The sequence below is a fragment of the Astatotilapia calliptera genome, chromosome 9 (assembly GCF_964374335.1).
Source record: "Astatotilapia calliptera chromosome 9, fAstCal68.1, whole genome shotgun sequence".
In the NCBI taxonomy this organism is placed as follows: Eukaryota; Metazoa; Chordata; class Actinopteri; order Cichliformes; family Cichlidae; genus Astatotilapia; species Astatotilapia calliptera.
The window spans coordinates 23,818,370-23,839,636 of record NC_137430.1 but is presented as its reverse complement, the minus strand read 5'-3'; the positions used below and the strand labels follow the sequence as shown (position 1 = coordinate 23,839,636).

At 40.4% G+C, this 21,267-nt stretch overlaps 1 protein-coding gene across 1 annotated transcript in view; it reads right to left on the bottom strand.

Moving 5' to 3' along the window:
* Positions 1–1,920: 1,920 nt before the first annotated feature.
* tmx3b (thioredoxin related transmembrane protein 3b) overlaps positions 1,921–21,267 on the bottom strand; it is a 36,327-nt gene continuing 16,980 nt past the window's right edge. Inside the window, exons 11-16 of the mRNA XM_026179963.2 lie at positions 18,787–18,844; positions 18,530–18,583; positions 14,556–14,612; positions 10,323–10,452; positions 8,703–8,771; positions 1,921–4,041 (exon numbers count right to left, since the gene is read on the bottom strand). Of these exons, the coding sequence (XP_026035748.2) occupies positions 3,778–4,041; positions 8,703–8,771; positions 10,323–10,452; positions 14,556–14,612; positions 18,530–18,583; positions 18,787–18,844 (632 nt within the window). The 3' untranslated portion in view covers positions 1,921–3,777. The remainder of the gene's footprint in view (positions 4,042–8,702; positions 8,772–10,322; positions 10,453–14,555; positions 14,613–18,529; positions 18,584–18,786; positions 18,845–21,267) is intronic.

Below are 21,267 nucleotides of genomic sequence, written 5' to 3'. Positions count from 1 at the left end.
AAAAAAAGAGAGAGAGAGAGACACCAGGCCTCCTTCATTTAGCACACGATGAAACTCATTCTCAGAATATAGCGCGAGGTAATTGAGCGATGAATTACTTTTTGCATCAGCACCACTCAATGACACTGATTCTGATGTAGTAATATATTATCTCCCCCTATGTGGTAATTTGTCCCCAAAAAGACATCCGCTGGAAAATTCTCTGACTTTATCAGACTTGAAAACAACCAATCAAACTTTACGAAAAGCAACACTTTTTTTCCCCCTCTCAAATCATGTGAGGGAAGTATGCTGACGGTGTGCTTTTTCATTATGTAAAGTCACGTTTCTGAGTTTGACTTGAGAATGTCGTCTTTCCCTAAAGAGAAGAAATAAATGAGTTTCACATCAAGGAAAGCAATCAGCCCTGGTTAAACCTAGATCTCCAAAAATGTGATTATATCTGCCATATGTGAGTACACACCTCTGCCAAGGATTATAATGGTGGAAGTGGGGGGAAGAAAAAAAAAAACACATTTGTCTGTGTGATAATTGAAGCTTGGCAGAGAACTATAGTGTGCAAAAGTCTTGAAGCAGCCTTCATTTCTTTATGTTTTTCAAAGATCGTGGCTATCGTGGCTCAAGAGTTGGGAGTTCGCCTTGTAATCGGAAGGTTGCCGGTTTGAGCCCCGGCTTGAACAGTCTCGGTCGTTGTGTCCTTGGGCAAGACACTTCACCCGTTGCCTACTGGTGGTGGTCAGAGGGCCCGGTGGCGCCAGTGTCCGGCAGCCTCGCCTCTGTCAGTGCGCCCCAGGGTGGCCGTGGCTACAATGTAGCTGCCATCACCAGTGTGTGGATGACTGGATATGTAAAGCGCTTTGGGGTCCTTAGGGACTAGTAAAGCGCTATATAAATACAGGCCATTTACCATTTACCAAAGAAAATACATGCAGTGATTTATTCATTAGTACAGAAGGAAATACAGAACATAAGGAGTTTGTATTATTCTACCAGGGTTTAAAGTCAGAAGCAACACCTGCTGCCATTTCTTTTTCAGTGTAGATGTGTTGTGATTTGCCAATTGTTGATTAATAACTCTTTGGGAATCACTTTGTTTGTACAAAATTACTATTTTATGTCTGTCAGATTCTGTCATCTTTGGCATTTTTCATACATGCAGATAAAGATATTCAGTGTGTTTTTCTGACAACCTGCTACTAACAAAGCACCTACAACTGTTTTTTGTCTGGTATGTGTTGGTGTAGACCTGGCACTGGTTCATTCTTTGAGTTAGGAGCCTTGTTAACCGTAACAGGTCAGTTACATAGCTTACCAAACAAAATCATTATACTGAAATACTGTGATACTGCTACCCCTCAGCCACCTATAGTATCAATTACAAAATCCTACATCATCTTGTTATTGCATACACAAGATGGTCAGAAAACTTACTTTTGCTTTCAGATCAAGGTCCCTGAGACACATCCAAAATTTTTAGGACATTCACCAATGGCATTAACTGAAAATCTTACTGTGTTCTCAGTGAAATTTACCTCTGACTTTGAGGTCTAGGTCACTGAGTTTTAATCCTGTCCAAGGCTTTTAGTAGATACACCTTTGGTATCAACTTGAAGCTCCTATTTCACCTCATTCTCGAGTTACCAAATTCACAAACTCAATGTCCACGCCGCCTACCCACACTGCTGAGGGGAAAAGGCATCATGTCCAAGATCTTCAAAAAGCCCAGAGAACTACTGCTCACAACCACTTTTTAAAAATTTAAAGTAACTCTGGCGCTTGGAAGTAAAACAAAGATGTGAGGACCGGCTCAAGACTTTTGCACAGCACGGTAGCTGGAAGATTGACAGACCTAAAAGAAAAAACAAAAAAGGAAACCTAACAACCCGACATTACATGATGAAAAAAAGAAAGAAATTCCAATGAGCAAGAAAAAAAGACGACCATCTTTATTTCAATCTTTCAAACCTGTAATAAAATGTGACAAACTCAATTCAAACCCTAACGGGAAGTTTGGCAGATAGTGGTAGGCAACTACAGACCAGAAGGCAAGGCGAGGGCATGGCTCCTTTAGCGCAGCTTCACAGTAAACCACAGATAATAACAATTTTCTTTTAAAAGAGAAAAGGTGTGCTTATATTGAGTCGAATGGGTTACTGAACTAGAACCGAATGGTGAAATTACTGTTATTCCTGCTTTTTAAAGGAGCTCTGAGGCAGCTCTTTGGACAGAGCCGGGCGAGCGCGGCCCCAGTTTCGTCTTTATGCTATAAGCTGCCTACCTGCTGACGTAGACACATGTCAGCAGCATCAACCATGTCCTCTAACTCTTGGCAAAAAACAAGAACATTAAAGAAAATCTTATATTGAAGAAAATTGATCTTTATTGGAAAAGGTGGACGCCACGTAACTCGCCGTACCAGCTGAGAGTAAGAATCTATTTTACAGATATTCAAGTTGTGTTTTCAGATGCTTTGAGGTCTCTGCCTCATTGCACCCTAAATCCAGTAAGGTGCACTGTACTGTGGAATTTTCATGAAAATGTTATTACACTGGGTGTAGAGGATTTTGGGAACACTCTGTCTTTTTATGAAATAGATTGGTCTGGTGAATTAAGGAGGAATCCATTATCCCTACTTGATTTCAGCTATTACACACACTTTAGTCACAAGGAGAGGGTATACAGGATCTCTATGCCTTGAGACCAACAAAGAAAAAAAAAAAGAACAACAACAACTCAGCAGCATAAAGACAATCCTAATGTTCTACATGCTCTGTGTACATCTCAGGGCATTGGGATGTAAACTTCAAATGTCAAATGAATTGAATATAGAAACCGGTGATGGGGGATAGCCTGAAATATGGAAACAGACAGAGCTTGTCTGTCTGAGGAATATGACTTGTTAAGATCCACAGGAGCTACTGGTGCATGTTATGGCTTTTGCTAGACAGGTACAACCTGTCTATATAAGGATATTTTTTATTTGTTTTTACCCAGTTGGTCATGTTGGAAGGAAATGGGTTAAAAATGTCCATCTGCCGTGTGTCGGTATCACAGCGAGTGATCCCGATTATTGTCCCCAGTCTTTCTTAATGACAGCAGATGGCTGACAGAGAAATGCGGTGAAGTGCAGAACTGTCTGGGCACTTTGTAACCCTTTATAAGAAGAAATATTTTTAGGCAATAACACAGAATTAAAAACAAAAACTGCACATTTCAACGATGGCAGATTTTCCTTGTTGGGCACTTCTTTTTCATTCTACACGCGTCAATAACAATACACAAGCCTACACAATGGATTGAGGGCAAATTTAAAGGCAACATCAATCAGTTTCTACTACTGTAGGATAATATAGAAAATGAGAATTAAAATGAAAAATAGTTCGGTATGCGACAAAAAAAAAGTGGTTTCAAGACACTGACCTATGAAATCAGGGTGTCACACGTCACATGGAATTAACCACTGGTTGGTTGGTTGGAATCATAATAAATAAGATGGTATGTTTGGTTCGCAGCCATCCCTTCTTCATGTGAACAGTGTTTACACTCCATCATTAAAGAGGCTGTTTGCTTTCAACATAATTCAGTGGCTTCGCCAAGCAGCCGACCTTACACGCAGACAAAGAACTCAAAGATGGAAGAATAGTCTGTGCTAGAGGGGCTCTGAGGGGAAGTGAGATGAAAAACAAAGCACAACAGTAACACATTGATATGTCTTTGAGTTTCATGTCACTGCATTTGACTAGGCCTATGATCCTCTATCCAGCAGGTGCCCCTGTGTTAATCGGTTTTCTTCTCTTCAGGATCCTTCTCTCCAACGTCCTCATCCTCTTCTTCTGGGCCCTCCAGCGCCGCAGCACGTTGCCTCTCCTCCTCCTCCTCTTCCTCCTCCTCGTCAGTCAGGCCCTCTCTCTTTGGCGCATCTATGTCATCCGAACCGTCATCAGACTCAGCTGTGCAGATGCCATAGCACATCAGGCTAATTACGCCCAGCGGTAGGCCAAACAGGAAGCAGCCCAGCAGTGGAGAGCTGCGAAACACCGACTGATGAGGGAAAGAAGACAGCGAAAGATGAAAGGAAAATTAAGAACGCGAAGCACGAGGGGTGAGGGAGAGTATAGGGAGACAAATTTGTAAAAGACACTAATACAGTAACTTGAGGAAAACACTGAAATAATCCAGTGAGAAAATACAAGAGAAAAATATATAACCTTAGTTTTATCTTTCAGCAACCAAACACCACTTTAAACACCATTAACTGCAAATAAAAGATTGATGAATATCTATGAGGGAAGAAAGTTCACAAAATAACTTTTCGCAATAGTGGCATCCTCTTATGGTACCACACTCAAACTCTGTTAGCGCATTAGGATTACCCTTCCTCCACAAATGTTTGTAAAAGCAGACAGCATGGCCAAGAGCTCGATTTTATACCCCTGTGGCAACAGGTCGAAAAGCAACTGGATTCAGTGATTTAGAGGTGTGGCCCAATACTTGTATCCATACAGCATACCTTAAACTTGCATTGTTTCTAACAGCTGGGGGGGCAACTCTCTGGTTTCGAAAGGTCTCACAGAACAGAAGTCCACGAGGAAGTGATCATTGTTTGTCATTTGATTTAAAAATTTGAGTGAGAATTATTTCCAGATAGGTTTCTAATTACTCAATCGCTATTTCCAGTGTTGTTTAATATATTGTGAAGTTAATATGGAAAATTAAATTATGCTGAAGTGTCTTGAACGTGCACCAGATGGCGACAGCTGTGGTTGCAAATAGAGTCCTGGCCCTATAGAAGTCTATATATAAAAAAAAATCTGTCTTGATGTCTGTGAACACTTTCAGTCACCCATTTATGGTCATGCTGAATAAAAACTAATTTTTAGTGTGTAGATTTGGTTCAAATCTACACACTCATTGGCGAACGACTTGTCATTAATGGTCTCATCCATCACCATGCTCTTGATCTATCTGTATGTCTGTCTGTCAGTCAAAACATTTATGTGCAAACAATAATATTATCCAAGAAATCTGATTTTTTCTTCCTTCACTAACTGATCATCGTTCACAGGATTAATTTTGTTTTCCTTTCTATGGGGAAAAAAAATCTGAAATCCAGCTAGCTTCTCAGCAAGATCCACGCATGACACAGACAAGAAAATGGGGAGTAAAAATTAAAATGAATACATCTGTACACAGTAATCTGAGGTCATTCGCAGAAATAACCAGCTACACTACTAGCAAATGGTAATAAAAGGAAAGTAAAAGGGATGTCAAGTGAGTATGAGGACTGCTTAAGACAAAACAATCTGCTAACAAGAGGTAAATGTCAGGCTAAATCAATATCCAGCAAAATGTCAATTCGGTCCGATTGTCTGTCTACCACGACTAACAGCTAGTAGGAGTGATGGTTAGTTTATGAGCTCGGGGCAAAATATAATGAAACTGCCACATGTACTTTGACATGTGCACACATTATCGGAGACTACAAGGGAGGAAATATGATAAATAAGACCCTAAAGCTCAGTTGTGGTCCAGAGGTCCCACGATGAGTCAGTGCTGCAGTTTCTTAAATTCACACACTGAGACTTGCTTACTTGTAACACAACCTGTTCAGTCCAGTCCCATAAAAGCATCACATTGCTCTCAACAACCAGTGTTTGTAGTAGCAAAGAGCCTGCCTTTAGCTGCAGAAAGTTAAGCAAATTCAAATCAGATCTGCAGATCAAAACACTTTTTCGCCAAGTTTGTAACTTATTCATGTATTCTATCATTTACACTACATGTTGTGTAAGTTTTTAAAAAGCTGGTCTTGAAACATTTCCATACACTCACGCAGGGTTTAATGTTTTAGTATTAATTCCACTTCTGTCCTGTAATTTTCAGATGCTTATAGTGTGTTAAACTATTTGTATCGTCTGCTGTGCCGCTTGTTTTGTTTTACACCAAATGACCATATTGGAGAGCGTTGGCCTTCAATCGAACATCCTTCATGTTTCTTTTACTTTCTCATTTTACAAACTCAACTAAGATGAATAAAGAAAAATCAAACACGAGCACAGGCCCACCGTTACACACTAGTCTTTCTGAAGATACTGCCTGCACACACACTGCCCTGCTTATTACGGGCTCACCTCCCACCTCCCTCGGCTTTAGTGCGTGCGAGCACATTAAAGCCGAAATTATGCTTCCATGAATATGAATGTAAATCTCTGCAGACCTGCACAGAGCATGATGCTATAGGTAACTACAGGTCACAAGCTGGCTAATCTCGCTTATGAGACGAAGATGAAACGGAAATGAGCAAAAAGCTGCTGGAGGAACGTGACGCAAACCTCTGTGGACGCTACATTTGTCGAGACTGTGCTTTCCATCCTAATTACAACCTTTTCATTTTAAATTAAACCAGCGTTAGTGACAAATTTGCACATTTATACCAACTACATTTATCCTTGAGGATCACTTAAGAGAAAAATCAAAGTAAACACGCAGAGCCAACAAGTTGCTCTCTGGTAATAATTAAGGCACCCCTCATTTCACATCCATGTTTTCCACTTTGATACAATTTATTTCTAATATTTCTTAAGCACTCCAGTGTAATTAAATCTGTTTTTTTTTTCTTTCAGGAACACGTGAAGCACAATTCAGATGATCTTAATGTAGCAAACTGCATCAGAGAGAATCCACCTAAAAGGGCACATTCGGTCCCAACTCCTGCCAGCCACTGAGCTGAGAAGAAGAGAAACACTCACGTTCCCTTCAGTCGTTGCCACAGGAAGAGGAATGGTAATTGCCGGTGCTCTGTGATGCTGGATGAGGGAAAGGATGGGCATGCTATGCTAACACAGCTGGCTATGACTCATTGGGCTTAATGCGCTTGCTTCTTCATGCTCCTGTCAGACATGAATTTAAATAGGCTCTCTAGGGGCAAGGTGATGGCTGTTGCCTATCTCCTCTATATTATATCATGTCACTGTAAGCAAAACTAGACTGGTGATACTTCCAGCTTGCTAAATTTAGGAAAGCACAAGTCTCACATTTCATTTCTCTTACAGATGTAAGTCAGACCCTTGACACAAGATTTTTACTTTTAAGCAGCCAATAGAAGAAGTCAAATAAAGATCCTGCATTGTTGCTTTTTTAGCTCAAAGAAATACAGCTTTTCTTTTGCACTGAAACATTTACCCATTGCTCATCTGGCTTACTTTATCACTGATTTCATTTAATAACCCGAGAGTCAAGCCTGATCTGACGCACGAAGAATTAAACCTTCAATTAATATCTTGTTAAAAGGCTCTCGTTTGAGCTTTAAGTCAAACCCTTTACTTCAATCTAACATTAAAGCATGCGATTCTCATTTAGACATGCTCCACATGGCTTTAAGGACACGGTTATGGGCGGAGCAGAGTGTTAGTCGTGGTTAAAGTTCAACCATGCCTGCTGAGAGGTATTATTCACAGCTGTATTTACATTCCTATCACACCCTTGGTAAAATAAACACTAGTTCTCCCAAAAGAACCAACTACTTAGAGTAAAAGAAGGAGGAGAAGTTCAGCCGCCTGACCCTCTCCTCCCTCAACACTCCACCTCCATCTGCTCTGCTGTTTTTCCCCCCCTCTCCCTACGGACTGTTTACTGCCTGTACTGCATATTCTCAGTTGTACATCCAATCTTGTCCTCTAAATGTTGTTTTTCCTCAAAGAGGAAAAGTGGAGTGCACAGGGGCATTTGTTTGACATTGTTGCAGAGCAGCTTGAACACAGAGCATTAACCCTAATTTAGCAAACGCAGTCAAGGTGAAGCACATTTTGAAACACAGCAAGAATATTATTCCATAACAGGGGCAATTTGATATTGTGCAGCACGATAATGCTGCGCTTTAATTGTAGAGGTGAAGCCTGGTATCCTTAAACAGGAGAGCGTCCTCTGAGTAGCATGTCGCATAGTAAAATTACCCTGAAGTAATATTAGCTTGAAAGCTAGATTGGATAATCATCTGCAATACTCTTATTTGACAAACAGTAAGTGTTGTATGTAATGTGAGAACCCACAGAACATTGTTCCAACTGTATACAAGCCATTAGTTAATAGTTACAATTAGCTGGTGAACACAGAAAAACACATTTCCCCATGAAGGTGGTGGAGACCAAAACAGAACCAAAGCAGTGCAAATATTGAACTTTTGGCCACTGTATGCTTAAGTCAACTTAATACAAATCTACGATACCGTCTGTCAAAACTGAGAAAATTTGTCAAAAGGTTGTTTAAATCTCAGAAATGTATTGTTATTTATTAAATAAACTGAATTACCAGTTTTATACCCAAATTTCAGCCGGCATACTGAGTCCCTCTGAGAGGTCAGCATAATAATGAAGCATAACATTCAACCACTTAAATTCATTTTTAGGAATGCAACTATGCAACGAAATAATAACAACAATAATAATAATAATAATATAGTTTTGGAGCTTGATTCTTCATGAACAGGGCACAAAAAAGACATGATTGAATTTTAGTCATATTGTTTCTTCAGTCCTGAGGAACACTTGATGCAGACATCCTGCAGACTGAATTATTTTACGCCCTTTTGTACATATTTATTGCTTTTTGGTGGAAATCTTAGATGATGTTTTGTATTTCATTTCACTTTGAACTTGAGCTACATCCTGCTTAGGCAATATTCTCTGATTGAAATCTCACCAACTTACCATAATGGTGGACCTGGCATCAAAGGCAACACGTTTGATCCTCTGAATGATGCCGTCACCTCCATATGCCTGCAGGAAGACAGAGTTTAATGGACACAGATAAGCTACTACGTGTAGTCTATCCCAGTTCTATAGGACATGCGCAGGGTTTCATGCACTCTTCAGCTTGGCAACAACAATTTGATGCAGTTACCTGGAAGCATTCCCTAAACCACAAAACAATCAATAAATCAATAAAAACTTTGCAAACAGCAACACATACTATACACAGACTGAAATATCCAGGTTTCAGTTCTCCAGTCATGTGCTTAGTACATTTCAGACATTTTAAATAATGTTTAATTAACCGCTTCCTTGCACAAAATTATCTAATGTGCCTGACTCTAGTTTGCTCACAGTGCAGCAGTTCTGCTCCATCTGAGCTCATTTATTGGCAAAAAGCACCGGGGCAGCCAATGAGTGATTTGTCCTGATGCTAATTCATCAGGATGGCCAATTAGTGAGCTCCAACTAAGCAGGACTTCTGGAAATAAGCTGAAGGTGGGGTATGAGACAATCTTTGTGGATGCAGCTGCTGAACAGACTAAGCACAAATTGCATGAGAACTACGCAAGGTATCAGACATCCTTATGCAAAAACAACATATAAAGAAGTTGTAGCTTTTTCTTCTTAATTGAAACGAAGCAAAGGAACGAGGACTTAAATATGGCAGCAGTGAGTTTAAAAAAATAAAATAATTATTCCATGAAAACCAGGTGTAGCGATGTGACAGACTGCTAAGGTAACTCTGTTCTTGAGGCTGGTTCATGCTTCACAGGAGGCGAATTCCACAAAAAACACACCCAGTTTTCATGTTTTTTATACTTCCATTGAAAAAGCATTAAAGATTCACAAAACTTGATCATGCTTGGAGCAAAAAAGCTCCCTACACTCCACAAGAAAATCCTTGAAATCCACTTCTATTCTATGGTAACATTTTTTGTGGGGCAAAAACTTTATTTGGTGCATTTCTACATGAAGGACAAACGGGCCCTGAGACACCACATGGCTGAGATTACGAGCCTGACGTGTAGAGGCTGAAACTGTCCGGGGCTTGGCTAAAACTGGACTGCAGAAACATGGTGGTTTCTGTTGCTGTTTATTTGGTGGGAGGGTGGTTTGTTTTGCCAGGCGAAAAATAGCCCAGACCATTCTCGGAAAAAGGAAAAAGACCTTTGGGTGTTTGGCTTATGGTTTCATACATCTGGTGACTTTAGCGTAGAGTAGAGAGAACGATGACATTTATTTTCCAGATTAGTGCGCACACTACAATACAAAGTCATGTAGTAATCTCAGTGTTTGGCTCAGAACATAGAATTATTGCAGATAATCTATTCAAAAGGGAATGCAATATGAAATCTAAACATGCAAAAAGGAGATTGGAAAAATATCTCATCTGATAAAAAAAAAATTTTCTGAGGGGGGACTTAAAATGCAAGGCAACATGCTTGATTAATGAAGATTTGGTGTGATTACAACAGTACAACATAAGGTGAAGGGGAGCGAAGGCTACACCAGGCTGAATACATAAACAGAAAGCAGGAAAGGGAGGCAAGGGAGGGGAGAGGGAAGGATTTGGACCTGTGCAGAACCGTTCAGAACACTGCTGATGAATTGGACCAGCTGCTCCATGCTTTCGATCGGCTCACTGGGCAGGAAGTACTGCTCGTTGGATGTGTTGAGGATGATAACGGAGGGAACTGTCACCTCGCTGAGGAAAAAAACAGGAAACACGGCTTTTAATCTTCTTAACCCCCACACCTCAGACTGCCATTATCAAAGAGCATCATTAGATGGGAACAAATTGTAGTCTTAAAGAATAAATTGCAACACAGAGAATACAATAGTGAGATAAACAAACCCTTTGTACTCTGAGCAACCCAACTTTTCCCATGGGTTTTCTTTCAAACAGAGACTTTTTCTTTCCCAAGGAAAAAGGCGATGCAGTGTGGCCCATTTCAGAGTGGCATTTCTTCCATCTTTTATACAAAGAGTGTGCAACTCAGGGGTTTTATGGGTCTGTGCCGGTCACAGTTAAAGAGACCTTTACAAACTAAAACTGACAAGTGAAGCCCAGGGAGTCCAGAGGAAGGCAGCTCTGCATCCACACCGAGACACGTACAAAACATATACTAACTACTCCAGTGATCTTACAGGCTTTGTTTTAACAGAAAACACAGAAACAGTGACACGCTGTACGCTGCCAAGCCGGCTCATTTCGACAAATCAGCAGAGGAATTACAAAACTCAGTGAGATAGGGAATAAGGTCATACAAACAACCGATCCCTCTTCCACACGTCTCGCACAACACCAAAGCCTGGCTTAGATAAGGTATCCTAGTGCTTAGATACACACATGCACACAGGCGCACAAACAGTCCATCACGGCGCTGCCACCTTACATCCCCGCGGTGTTACTCAACCCAGCAACAAATTGCACACACACGCACGCATATCCATCACTGTCCCAATCCACCACCCCGCTGAAATCAGGAGTGCAAACATATACGCCTGTGCGGTAGAGTCATCAGTGCCTCACTACTCTGTCCAGCTGAGTTCTGCAATCTCTCTCTCTCACACACACACAACCACACACACATTATGAATGGGTATTTCCATCTGACATCCAGCCTACTCCAACAGATGGCACCCATTTAAAATAAATATGGATTAGCCTAGGTGCCTCAGTTAGTGGGACTACTGGGGGTTCGCCACCATAATTAAGGGTCATATATTCTACCATTTGCACACATTCTTCTTCTACTGCAAAAAATGGTTTCTATGCAATTAGGGCCAGTGGTTTTGTTGTTGTTTTTCTTTTATGTACCATCCTACAAGATCTGTACAAACTGCTAAAGGAATTAAAGTAATAGTGAGCTAATTTCTAGTCTAGCCAAAATTCACTATTCAAGTAATAACTCGGGATTTGGGGGAATTTGCATATTAGATAGAAAGTTAGACGATAAGATACCATTACATGTCTTTGGATTCACTATGGAGCAGGAGCTGAGAAACTATTGGTATTCATTAGAACTAACACAAGAAGCACAGACTACATGTAGGGATGGGTAGATGTGCTCGGTGCTCGGTCTTGCAGCAAGCTATCAAATATGGTGATTTCTCGGCTTTTAAAAAAAGGCTATGCGTCGCCAGGTGTTTCATCAGATTCGAGGTGTTACCTCCTTTGCACAGTATCACCTTAAAGCACTTGTTGCTGCTGAGTTTGCATCTTTTGCTGTGAAGTACAGCCAGACTTTTGACCGCTTCGCCTTGGGCATTTTTAATCTGTAGCTCTGCTCTAAAAGAGCATACGTACCTGGGCCCGCCTACTATCCTTGGAAAGGTAAAATGATTGGCTAGAATCCAAAGTGTATGACATCTCAGGAAAAAAAGCACTGAAATAAAGCACTGAAATAAAGCACCGAAATGTGCGCTGCTTTTCGGTCTGGTTACTACCGTTTATGTCAGAACCGGTGCCATAATGACACTGGATACCGGTACCCATCCCTAACTACATGAGAGTCCCATCTTGAAGACTTGAGCCAAGTTTTTTGTTCGTCAGCGTATTGGAGCCACTCTACAGGCAGTCTGCTAACAACCAAAGCAATCACAAGGAGGTTTTTGGTACCTCTTTACGACTGCCAGCAACTATTCGTCATTCCTCCTTTCTCTGGAGGCTGGTCAGTGCTGGGGGGTGACTGACCAGTCTCGATGCCTGCCTGATTAAAGCTTTAGCAATCAATTAAACAATGACTTCTACCTCCAACCTCCAGCAACCACTAACCAACAGTTGTCTAATACTGATTTATCAGAAGCTGTTCCTTATATTCTGAACAGGGTTGTTGTTCATTAAAAATTCAGCAAATGAATTTTAACAAACTAGTTATTAATTTACTGTGAATACAACCAAAGACTTCACAACTGTCTGCTCAGCTTTAGCATGTACTCGCCTACATGTGCTGCAGCTCAAGCTGCTCTGCTGGGCACAATGTGATTACACAATTTCTAAATTATGCAATTTTCGGCATGTCTTGTGCTTTCCCATTGACCCTTTGTGCACATTGGACAACATATATATTAATACATTTTTGAAATATTGACTTTAATGCACTAATGTTAGTTGGTGTTAAAAAATGAAAATAGAAGTGAACAAATTGTGCACAAATTATGTGCAGTTTACACATTTGAGGGCTTCATGTTATTTTATTTCTTTTTTTTTTTAACAGGACTCATTAGCAACAGTTCATCAGTTCGTTTTTCTCAAAGTTTCCTTTTGCGCTTTGTTACCAGAAGCATTTTCTGAGCATTAATTATTGTAAGAAGGCCTAATTACTAATCCCAGCTGTAAACTATGATAATCATTATCACAGTATGTCCAGAATATACATTTAGGATGCGTGCCAACATAAAATCTGGATAAATATCAATTTAAAGTTATCAGAAAATGATGTTTGCTGACATCAGGAGGTCGTTCATTTGGATGTCCAACTGGAGAAATGCCTTTCGTAATCATTCCCATTCCGATTACAAGTCCTCCCTCGATATTGCCAGTTTTCAGTCAGCTCACATCTTTTCACGTTTTTCACAGTCTACAATGCATCCCATATAAGGGGTTAGAGATAATCCTACATTTAAACAGAAACAAAGACGACCTCAGACTTTGAGTGGTTCTCATCTGGTATGTGTGTATTCCTGAGTGTGTTTGTGTGCCTCTGGTGAAAGCAGAAGCAGCCTTACGCCAGACAGACTGCTGCCAGAACACAGTAATCGCTGTGATGACAGAAAGAGGAATAAAAAGCCATCAGATTTATTTCCATGGCCCTCCTAAGGGAAAGGATTAGTGGACATTGACAGGCCAGGATTTTATTCCTCAAAGGAGGGCAATTAATCCTGCGCTACAGCAGCTAAATTCAGTCCCCTAAAACCCAGGAAAAATACATATTGTATGTGCTCATACAAAATTAGGAAGGCTAATCACCTCTTTTATCCTTAAATATAAACACCGCCTATTTTCAACTGTGCACCAGAAGCCTGCTGGTTCAATGTAGTTATATTTCAAGCCATAACTTCTACTGTACTCAGTGACACACTGACTAAATTACACAGGACTTGGGACACCATGTCTGCTATAATCTTGCTCATACAAACAATAACATGCTCAAATTAAAATAACATCCTGCCGCGGTCGTTTTACGCATGCAGATTCTCACACAAAATTATACAGACACACATAATTAGATGCTGTACGTTAGTAGACACAAAACAGACATGCCGACTGCGACGGCCATCCTGGTCGTAGTGGGGTTCTGCCTAATTAAAAGGAAGGGATGTCAGTTTCAAGGCCTCCCTAAGCATGACACCCTAACAGCCAGCCTCAGCTTGGGCACAAAGTTGCTGCAGCAAAGGGTCTAACTGCATCATTAGCGTTGCTCTTTGGCAAGCTATTAGAAAAATACATGACCGCTATAGATTTAATCCACGCACAGCCCGCTTTCCCTAAACTCCTCACATATTCATCTCAATAGGCTGCACTTTCACAACCAGATTTGCATGAGCTTGTGGATCTTTGTGCTTTTCCTGGGTGTATGCTGGATGTAGAGGGGGGGAAAGGGGGGTTTAAAGTTTCCAAGAGCACTAAAAAAGAAATGACAGTCTGTGTAATTGACTTCTCCACAAGAGAGCATCTTTAATGGCAGAGGCTGGCATTACAAGTCAGTGCAGACCTGGATAAGTAGCTGACAGAAGGTAAAATGAAGCTGAGAACGAGGAGGATGACACGAGAAGAGAGAGGGAGGCTGAATGTGAGACACTTACCCCATAATGAGGCTGTTAATGTAGTCATTCCCGTCCATGTGGCCAAACTGGAAGTCTCTGGAGATGCAAGAGAAATCAGTGGCATGAGAAAGCGAAACATTGCATCCAAAAAAAGCTGAGTGAAATGAACTCTTTTTCCTGTCTCGGTGGACTGCATGACACTAGCACAAACTGGGACACAAACTTCAACGCACAATAGTATACAGCTATGAAAACTTGGTGAATGAAATTACATGTTCTTGCTATTGGAAACTGGAGAACGCTTTAACAGAGGAGGGGGGGGGGAATATCCCCAAAGCTCCATTCTGTGCCATCTCCTGTTTCTCCTCATCTTTTCTAGCACAGAAAAGACTCAGGTGATTTATCTAAACGATAAGGTAGGAGGAGGAATTCAATTTGTATCTCATTGTGCTGCACAATGTCTGAGCAAAGTGTATTGTGGGCAGACTAGGAAAGGGGGTTGCACAAGTCCAGGAAAACTAGGAACTTTCTCTGAATGACTGATTGTGGAGGCCTCTAGATATATATTATATTCATTCTGAATCACAGCAACATCTAGGGCATTGGTCCCCTGGGTGCTAAACAATACTGCTTGTGCTTGACATGATTATGAAGAAACTGAACTGTATAATATAACCACTGGATGCAATATAAAAATCAGTCTGGGTTACTGATAATCTTGCTGACAATAGTGGGCCTGACTGGGAATAAAGCTCATCAAAAAGTCAGCTTATAACTTCAATGCTATAAGACACAGATCAGGCACTGTTAGAAACGATCCAGATCTCAAAGACTGGCAAAACAACCACTGAGATACGAGACTGAGGCACAGAAAATATTAAATTAAATTCCATTCCAGTTTTACTTTGCTATTATTAGTACTTTTCAGATCCGATAAATTAAACATTTACAAGTCTCTTCACCATGTATGTATATCTTTCCACTGACTCTCCTGGCTGGAGGAATCATGGAGCACACTGGCCAAAATAGTGAGTAACCTACCGAGAGCCTTGTATATGTGAGAGTAGAACAAACTGAAGGTAAGTGTGTCCAAACTGTTTGCGTTTTTATAAAATATTCCCTTTGTGGCAAGGTTTTCTAATAAACTTTTTTTAAAATCCTGGTTGTCTATATTGACTTTATCTGCAGTTCTCACTGAGTATTTTCAAAAGTCAGAGCACAACCAAAAAAAAAGAAATTCCAAGTAAGGTGGGCGTATTTTTTCACCTATCTAAACTCATCATTCTGACCATCATTATACTTAGAGCCAAATCCCAGAGGGTGTTTTTATGCTAGGTAATGAGTAATCATAAAATAATCTTGTGGCCCCGTCATCTCATGGCACACAGTTCTTAGAAATGCTTTAAAAACAAAATGTTTCTGTGGGCTGAAATTAAAAGATGGGACAAGCAGTCAGGGTTAAAAAACAAAAAACAAACAACAGTGAATTCATTCTGGATCAGAAGCTCCACCCACCTTCAAAGCGTTCTGCTTGTTTGAGCAGCCAATCAGAAGACAGCTGGCTTTAAAGGAAAGGGGAAGGGAGCTCAAACAGCTTGTTGCAGAGAGTGGATGAACTGAGGTGCTGCACCAACACCCAGTGCAAGGTCAACAAGGATTATTTTCAACAGTTACCATGAAGCGTATGTGCAAGTTCAAGAAGGAAGATCTGTAATCACTCAGCCGCCTGCTTTCCCGGGTACTCGGCTGCTAGTCTATTCCTTTACATCACTTCCACTTTCTCACGCTGTCAAACTTAATGATGACATCATCGAGGCTGTCCAATCATCTTCTTGCCTGCATTTTGCGTACTTTAAATCTCTGTGCTTTTATGTCTTTCTGCCTTTTGTACAACCCACCTCCTCCCCATCACCATCTTCATCTTCACCACCACCAGCTTCTAGACTTCAAGGGGTCCTTCACTCCTATCATAGTCTAATTGCCAAACAGTCTGACTGAATTCTGTATCTCAATAAAATCATGTTAATTTCTTCCAACTGATTCCTACTTATTGAACAGAATAGTTCGCCTAACAAGCAAAAGACCCCATTTCGATTGAGAAAAGAGACACAAATCCCTTGGAGGTTTTGTCAGGAAGGACATCCCGCATAAAAATGTGCCAAATCAAACATGCAGTGCTGCCCGCTGTGGCAACCCCTTAAGAATAAGGGAGCAGCTGAAAGAAGCCACACAAATCAACTCTAGTAGAATGAAATAATAAAAATACAGGCTGCAAATGAGCATAACAGGGTCACTTTTAATACATTCTTATTATGTGATTATACTAAATGTGTATGAGTAAATGTTTTCATCTGTCATTACATTCGCAGTTCAGATGAGGGTTTAAGAGGTAGGATGAACTGCTGTTTACTATGGTCTTTTTTGAAGACCTTTTTTTAAAAATTCATAATACTTGCATTAATTTAGTTTTGCCTATTTACACCAACTATTCATAAGTACTAACCTGGATGTGTTTCTGCTCTCCTAGTGAATTAAAGATCAATGCTTACTTCCGTTTTAGTTTCTTCTGCAGCTAAATTCTGCTCTGCGCTTTCTAGTAAATAACTTGTGCTACGTCGCTGTGGTTTGTGACAGTCAAAAGAGTGACACTTCAGAGTTGGTCATTTTCACATTATTTTTAACAGCAGGGTTTCTTGAAATGTTGCAAAAGTTTCCTTTAAAAAAAAAAAAAAAAAAAAAAAAGGAGCGCACAGAGTCGTTTTTGGATAAAAACCTCCAGTTGAGGCAGACTTTGTGACATTGCTTGTCATCTTGTCATGAGTGCTGTAAAATATAAAGGCATACACAATGACTGGTGTAGAGTGACAACCCAGCCTACACGCCCATCAAAGTGACAAAAATCAAACTCCGCCACACAAACGTGGGCACGAGTCCTCCACTGCCCCACACCAACATTTCTGCAAATGCTACAAACTGAAGGTGAACTAATACTACATCAAACGGCACCAACTCATTCAAATGTCAGTCACCCCCTATGCTCTGTTGACTCTGTATGCTGGCTCCACCCACTAACAGGGGCAACACTCGGCAGCTTGTAATTACAAGTACCGTTTAGGTGTGTCTGAACGCCGCAGGCAGCTCTGATCTCAGTAGGGATCTCAGACTCTGAAGCCTTCAAAAACAGCGCTGAGTAGTGTGGCAGACAGTAGTATAACAGATGATAGGGATCTGTGTAATTCAATCAGTCTTAATGGGCATGCCTGCAGAGTGAGAAGCACTTTTATCATTACGGTTTGAGACACACCTCTTCATTCAAAAGCAGAAATGTATCTGATGAAGCAACGCGGTCAATGACAGGACACAGCGAGGAACTAAAGCACTGCATCATTATGCAAATGTATTGGACTTTTTTTTTTTTAACTAATCTTTTGTGGCAATCCACCTGGTGACTGACTCCCTGCTGACAGTGATCAGAAATGAGGGTCACATAAAGAACAGCAACCTTTGAGCTCATTTTACCTGAAGCCACTTCAGCAAAAAACCCCGTTTGCTTCCACCTGGGTGCTGTAGGGGAAGGATGACCTGCCAACTATAGCGCACTTGAGCAAAAATAACAATAGTGGCAGTGTGAAATTATGCATTCAAGTGTTTTTTTATCCTTTCATTTGCCTTGTTACGCTGGCTCCTCTCCTGTAAAAGAACAGGTCGAGCAGCACAGCGCGTAACATAAATACCCCATCTCCAGTTGTTATCGCACAATTGGAGCCAGAGAAAACAGAAAATTATGCATTAATACAAGCCGAGTTGTGTTTCTGAGTGACAGCTGAAAAGAACACCTATATTTGGAATCTGACATTTTTCATAATTGAACCTCAACAAAAACAGACGTGCCCTGACAAAGGTATAACTTGCTTGTGAGTAGACAGGCAGCGTTCCCCAGTGAGCGCAACATCCTAGAATAAATGTATAAATTGGATCTCCGTCTTTGACCTCATCATTTACCCGTGCCTTACCTGTTAAAGTGTTCCCGGTATTCCTTTGCCACCCTCTGCATCAAGGTCTTTAATCTAAAAGCAAATTAGAAGACAGAGAAATACCACACGAGTTGGAGTCTAACCTTTTTTTAGCTGTTGGCTGCAATTTGTAGGCAGATGCAAACAATAATGGTCTTATCTGTATTTGAAAGCCATGCACTTAAGCTCAATTATTGTGGTGAGAGTGGGAGTAATTTATAAGAGTCATGCTTTTTAATTTCAGTGTTCTTTTGTACCTGCCACTCTCCTCTGTGGGGTCCTTCTCATCGATGATTGCAATTGCCACCAGTTTGCCTGAGGTGGAAGACAAGGATTACAAATCAGTCAGACACACAAAAAGGACGGTGAAAAGACAATGGTGGGAGGGTAAGAGGTTCCGGAGGAGATCTATCACCTCTCAATAGGGGAAGAAGAAAGGAAGGGACACGGCGAGCACTTTGCTCATTCATCACTCAAACATTAAGCTAGCTTAGGCTTTCTGCTCGGCTGAATAGGAAACAAGTGGTCACTTTGTGGTGGGAGAGCTATTTCAGTGCCATTCAAAACCCAAACCCACAACAAATAGATCTGCTTAAAAAGCACAACAAAAAACTGTTACACAACTTTAAAGGTTTGTTCTCGGCCTGATATGCTTTGATGCTACACGTCCCTTGCTGCTTGGGTGAGAGTGCCAGCCTGCCCCCTGGTGGTCACTCACTTTGATTAGATGCCAAGAATGAGGTTATATAAAGAAAGTTGCCAGCTTTGCATCAGGAGAAGGAATAATATTTAACATGTATATTCAGTGAAATTATACTGTATATCTAAATAACTTTGATTGCAGATTTTCTGTAACTGCTGGTGGAAACAGAAAATCAGAGAGGAAAAAATGTTAATTTATGGTTCAGTTGGTGTTTTTATTCTTCATGGGAATACAACCTGTGGAAATGTGTATAATTAACTCTGTGCTGTGTTTGAGCATGAGCACAGCAGCATCATTCATCTGTGTATTTCCAGGAAGATTAGATGGATTCTGCACAACTCAAGTTGGAAAAGGACAAATTAAGTTTTACACTAAAATTGCACTACCATGCAAGTATTATTTAGACATTTATGGAGTATTTTTAACAATGTAGCCAATTTAATAATAATTTACTATGGCAAATAAAGCCACTCAAGTGCAGCAGTGTTCAAAACCTCTTTGTTTTTCAATCCTCTACATGTGGCAATTTCACTAGTTACATATGCTGATAAGCATCATAGGCTTCTTATTTTCTATGAAGGTGACAACAAGGTGTAGTAAGTGCAATTATAAAAGTGAGTGCATTCAAGTGATTAATGAGGGATTTCTTCACATAAATATCAAGTCTGCAGATTTAAAAGGAAAACAGTTAATAAATTGACTTTTGGTTCAGAAGCCTTGCGGCTCTTTCCAGAGGATCGGATGTCAAACATCAGATTATCCGAAAGGGTCTGTGGGGTTAATTAAAGAGCTAAAAAGACTAATCCTATGTGAAAGGTGGGTTTTTCACAACCTGGCAACTTAAAAAAGCTGAGCTTGTGACCTACTCATAATTGATCCAGAATGCATTAAATAGATCTAATATTAATAAACGTATTAGTGAAAACTTACAACCGGCACACCCATCGAACATTATATTTACCGTGTTTGCACTGTGTCGTTATTTATTCAACCACTTTTTGAAACCACTGATGTTTCTCAGCCTGCTACCCTCTGGCATCAAAGCCCCTCGTTCTGTGAATTTAGTTGTAATTTTTGACCCACAGATGAAATGAAGAACCACTGGTGTTATTTTCTACAGCTTCGACATCCAATACTTCCAAGCTCTGTGATCATAGGGTTGTTATTATATCTTTTAAACAATCTCCAAGCAAAAAGATCAAAGCATAGAAAAGATATTTTTCATGGCTTACATGTAGACAGAATTTCTGAATCCCTTACTGCTCAAGTCTCAAGTCCTTTAAATTCCAAGATTTTGTAATAATAGCTTTAAAAAAAAGAATTCACATATTCTAAAATGTCGTATTACATTTCTATCAGGTTTCTATTCATGTTTGACCTGCAGAAGTTGTTTATTCACTAGTTCACTGCCTCCATCCAATAACGTGTGAAGCAAGTTGGATTCTAATGGGTTAAATTAGAAAATCTGCAAATTAACCGCACTATGAAAGCGCTTGCTTACTATTTATCTTCTATCCCCAAAGAAAAACCTTCAATGTTTCTTTACACCGCAAAGAAATCCAAACTGCTGCCTTTTAATTTTAAAATCCATGTGTTGCATGTTTTTTTGCTTTCAGTATGCTACCAATATAGGTCTCATGTGCTCTAAATCTTAGCCCATAAATTACAGTTTCAAACTTTTCAATGGTTTGGTCACACTGGGGCTGTCGCGGGTACCAAGTTCTGTGTCAGTGTGACTTACGATGTGTTGGAGCAGGGATTTTACAGCATGAAATGTCACTCCTACAGCTCCGCTGAGCCCAAGAGCGTGAAATCTGATGCTTTGTTGAAAAGGCTTCAAAGACAAGGCTGGCAAATTCACAGATACACATCAAACTTAACAATGTAGCCTTTAATCAGTTACAGTGTTTATCCAATTAAGATGCTATGGAGACCGTGTTATATGCAGAACTGTTAAAACTAACTGGAAAGCCTGCTATATGGATGGGCCAGAAACTAAAACTGCACACAGTAACACATTTAAGCAACATTCAAC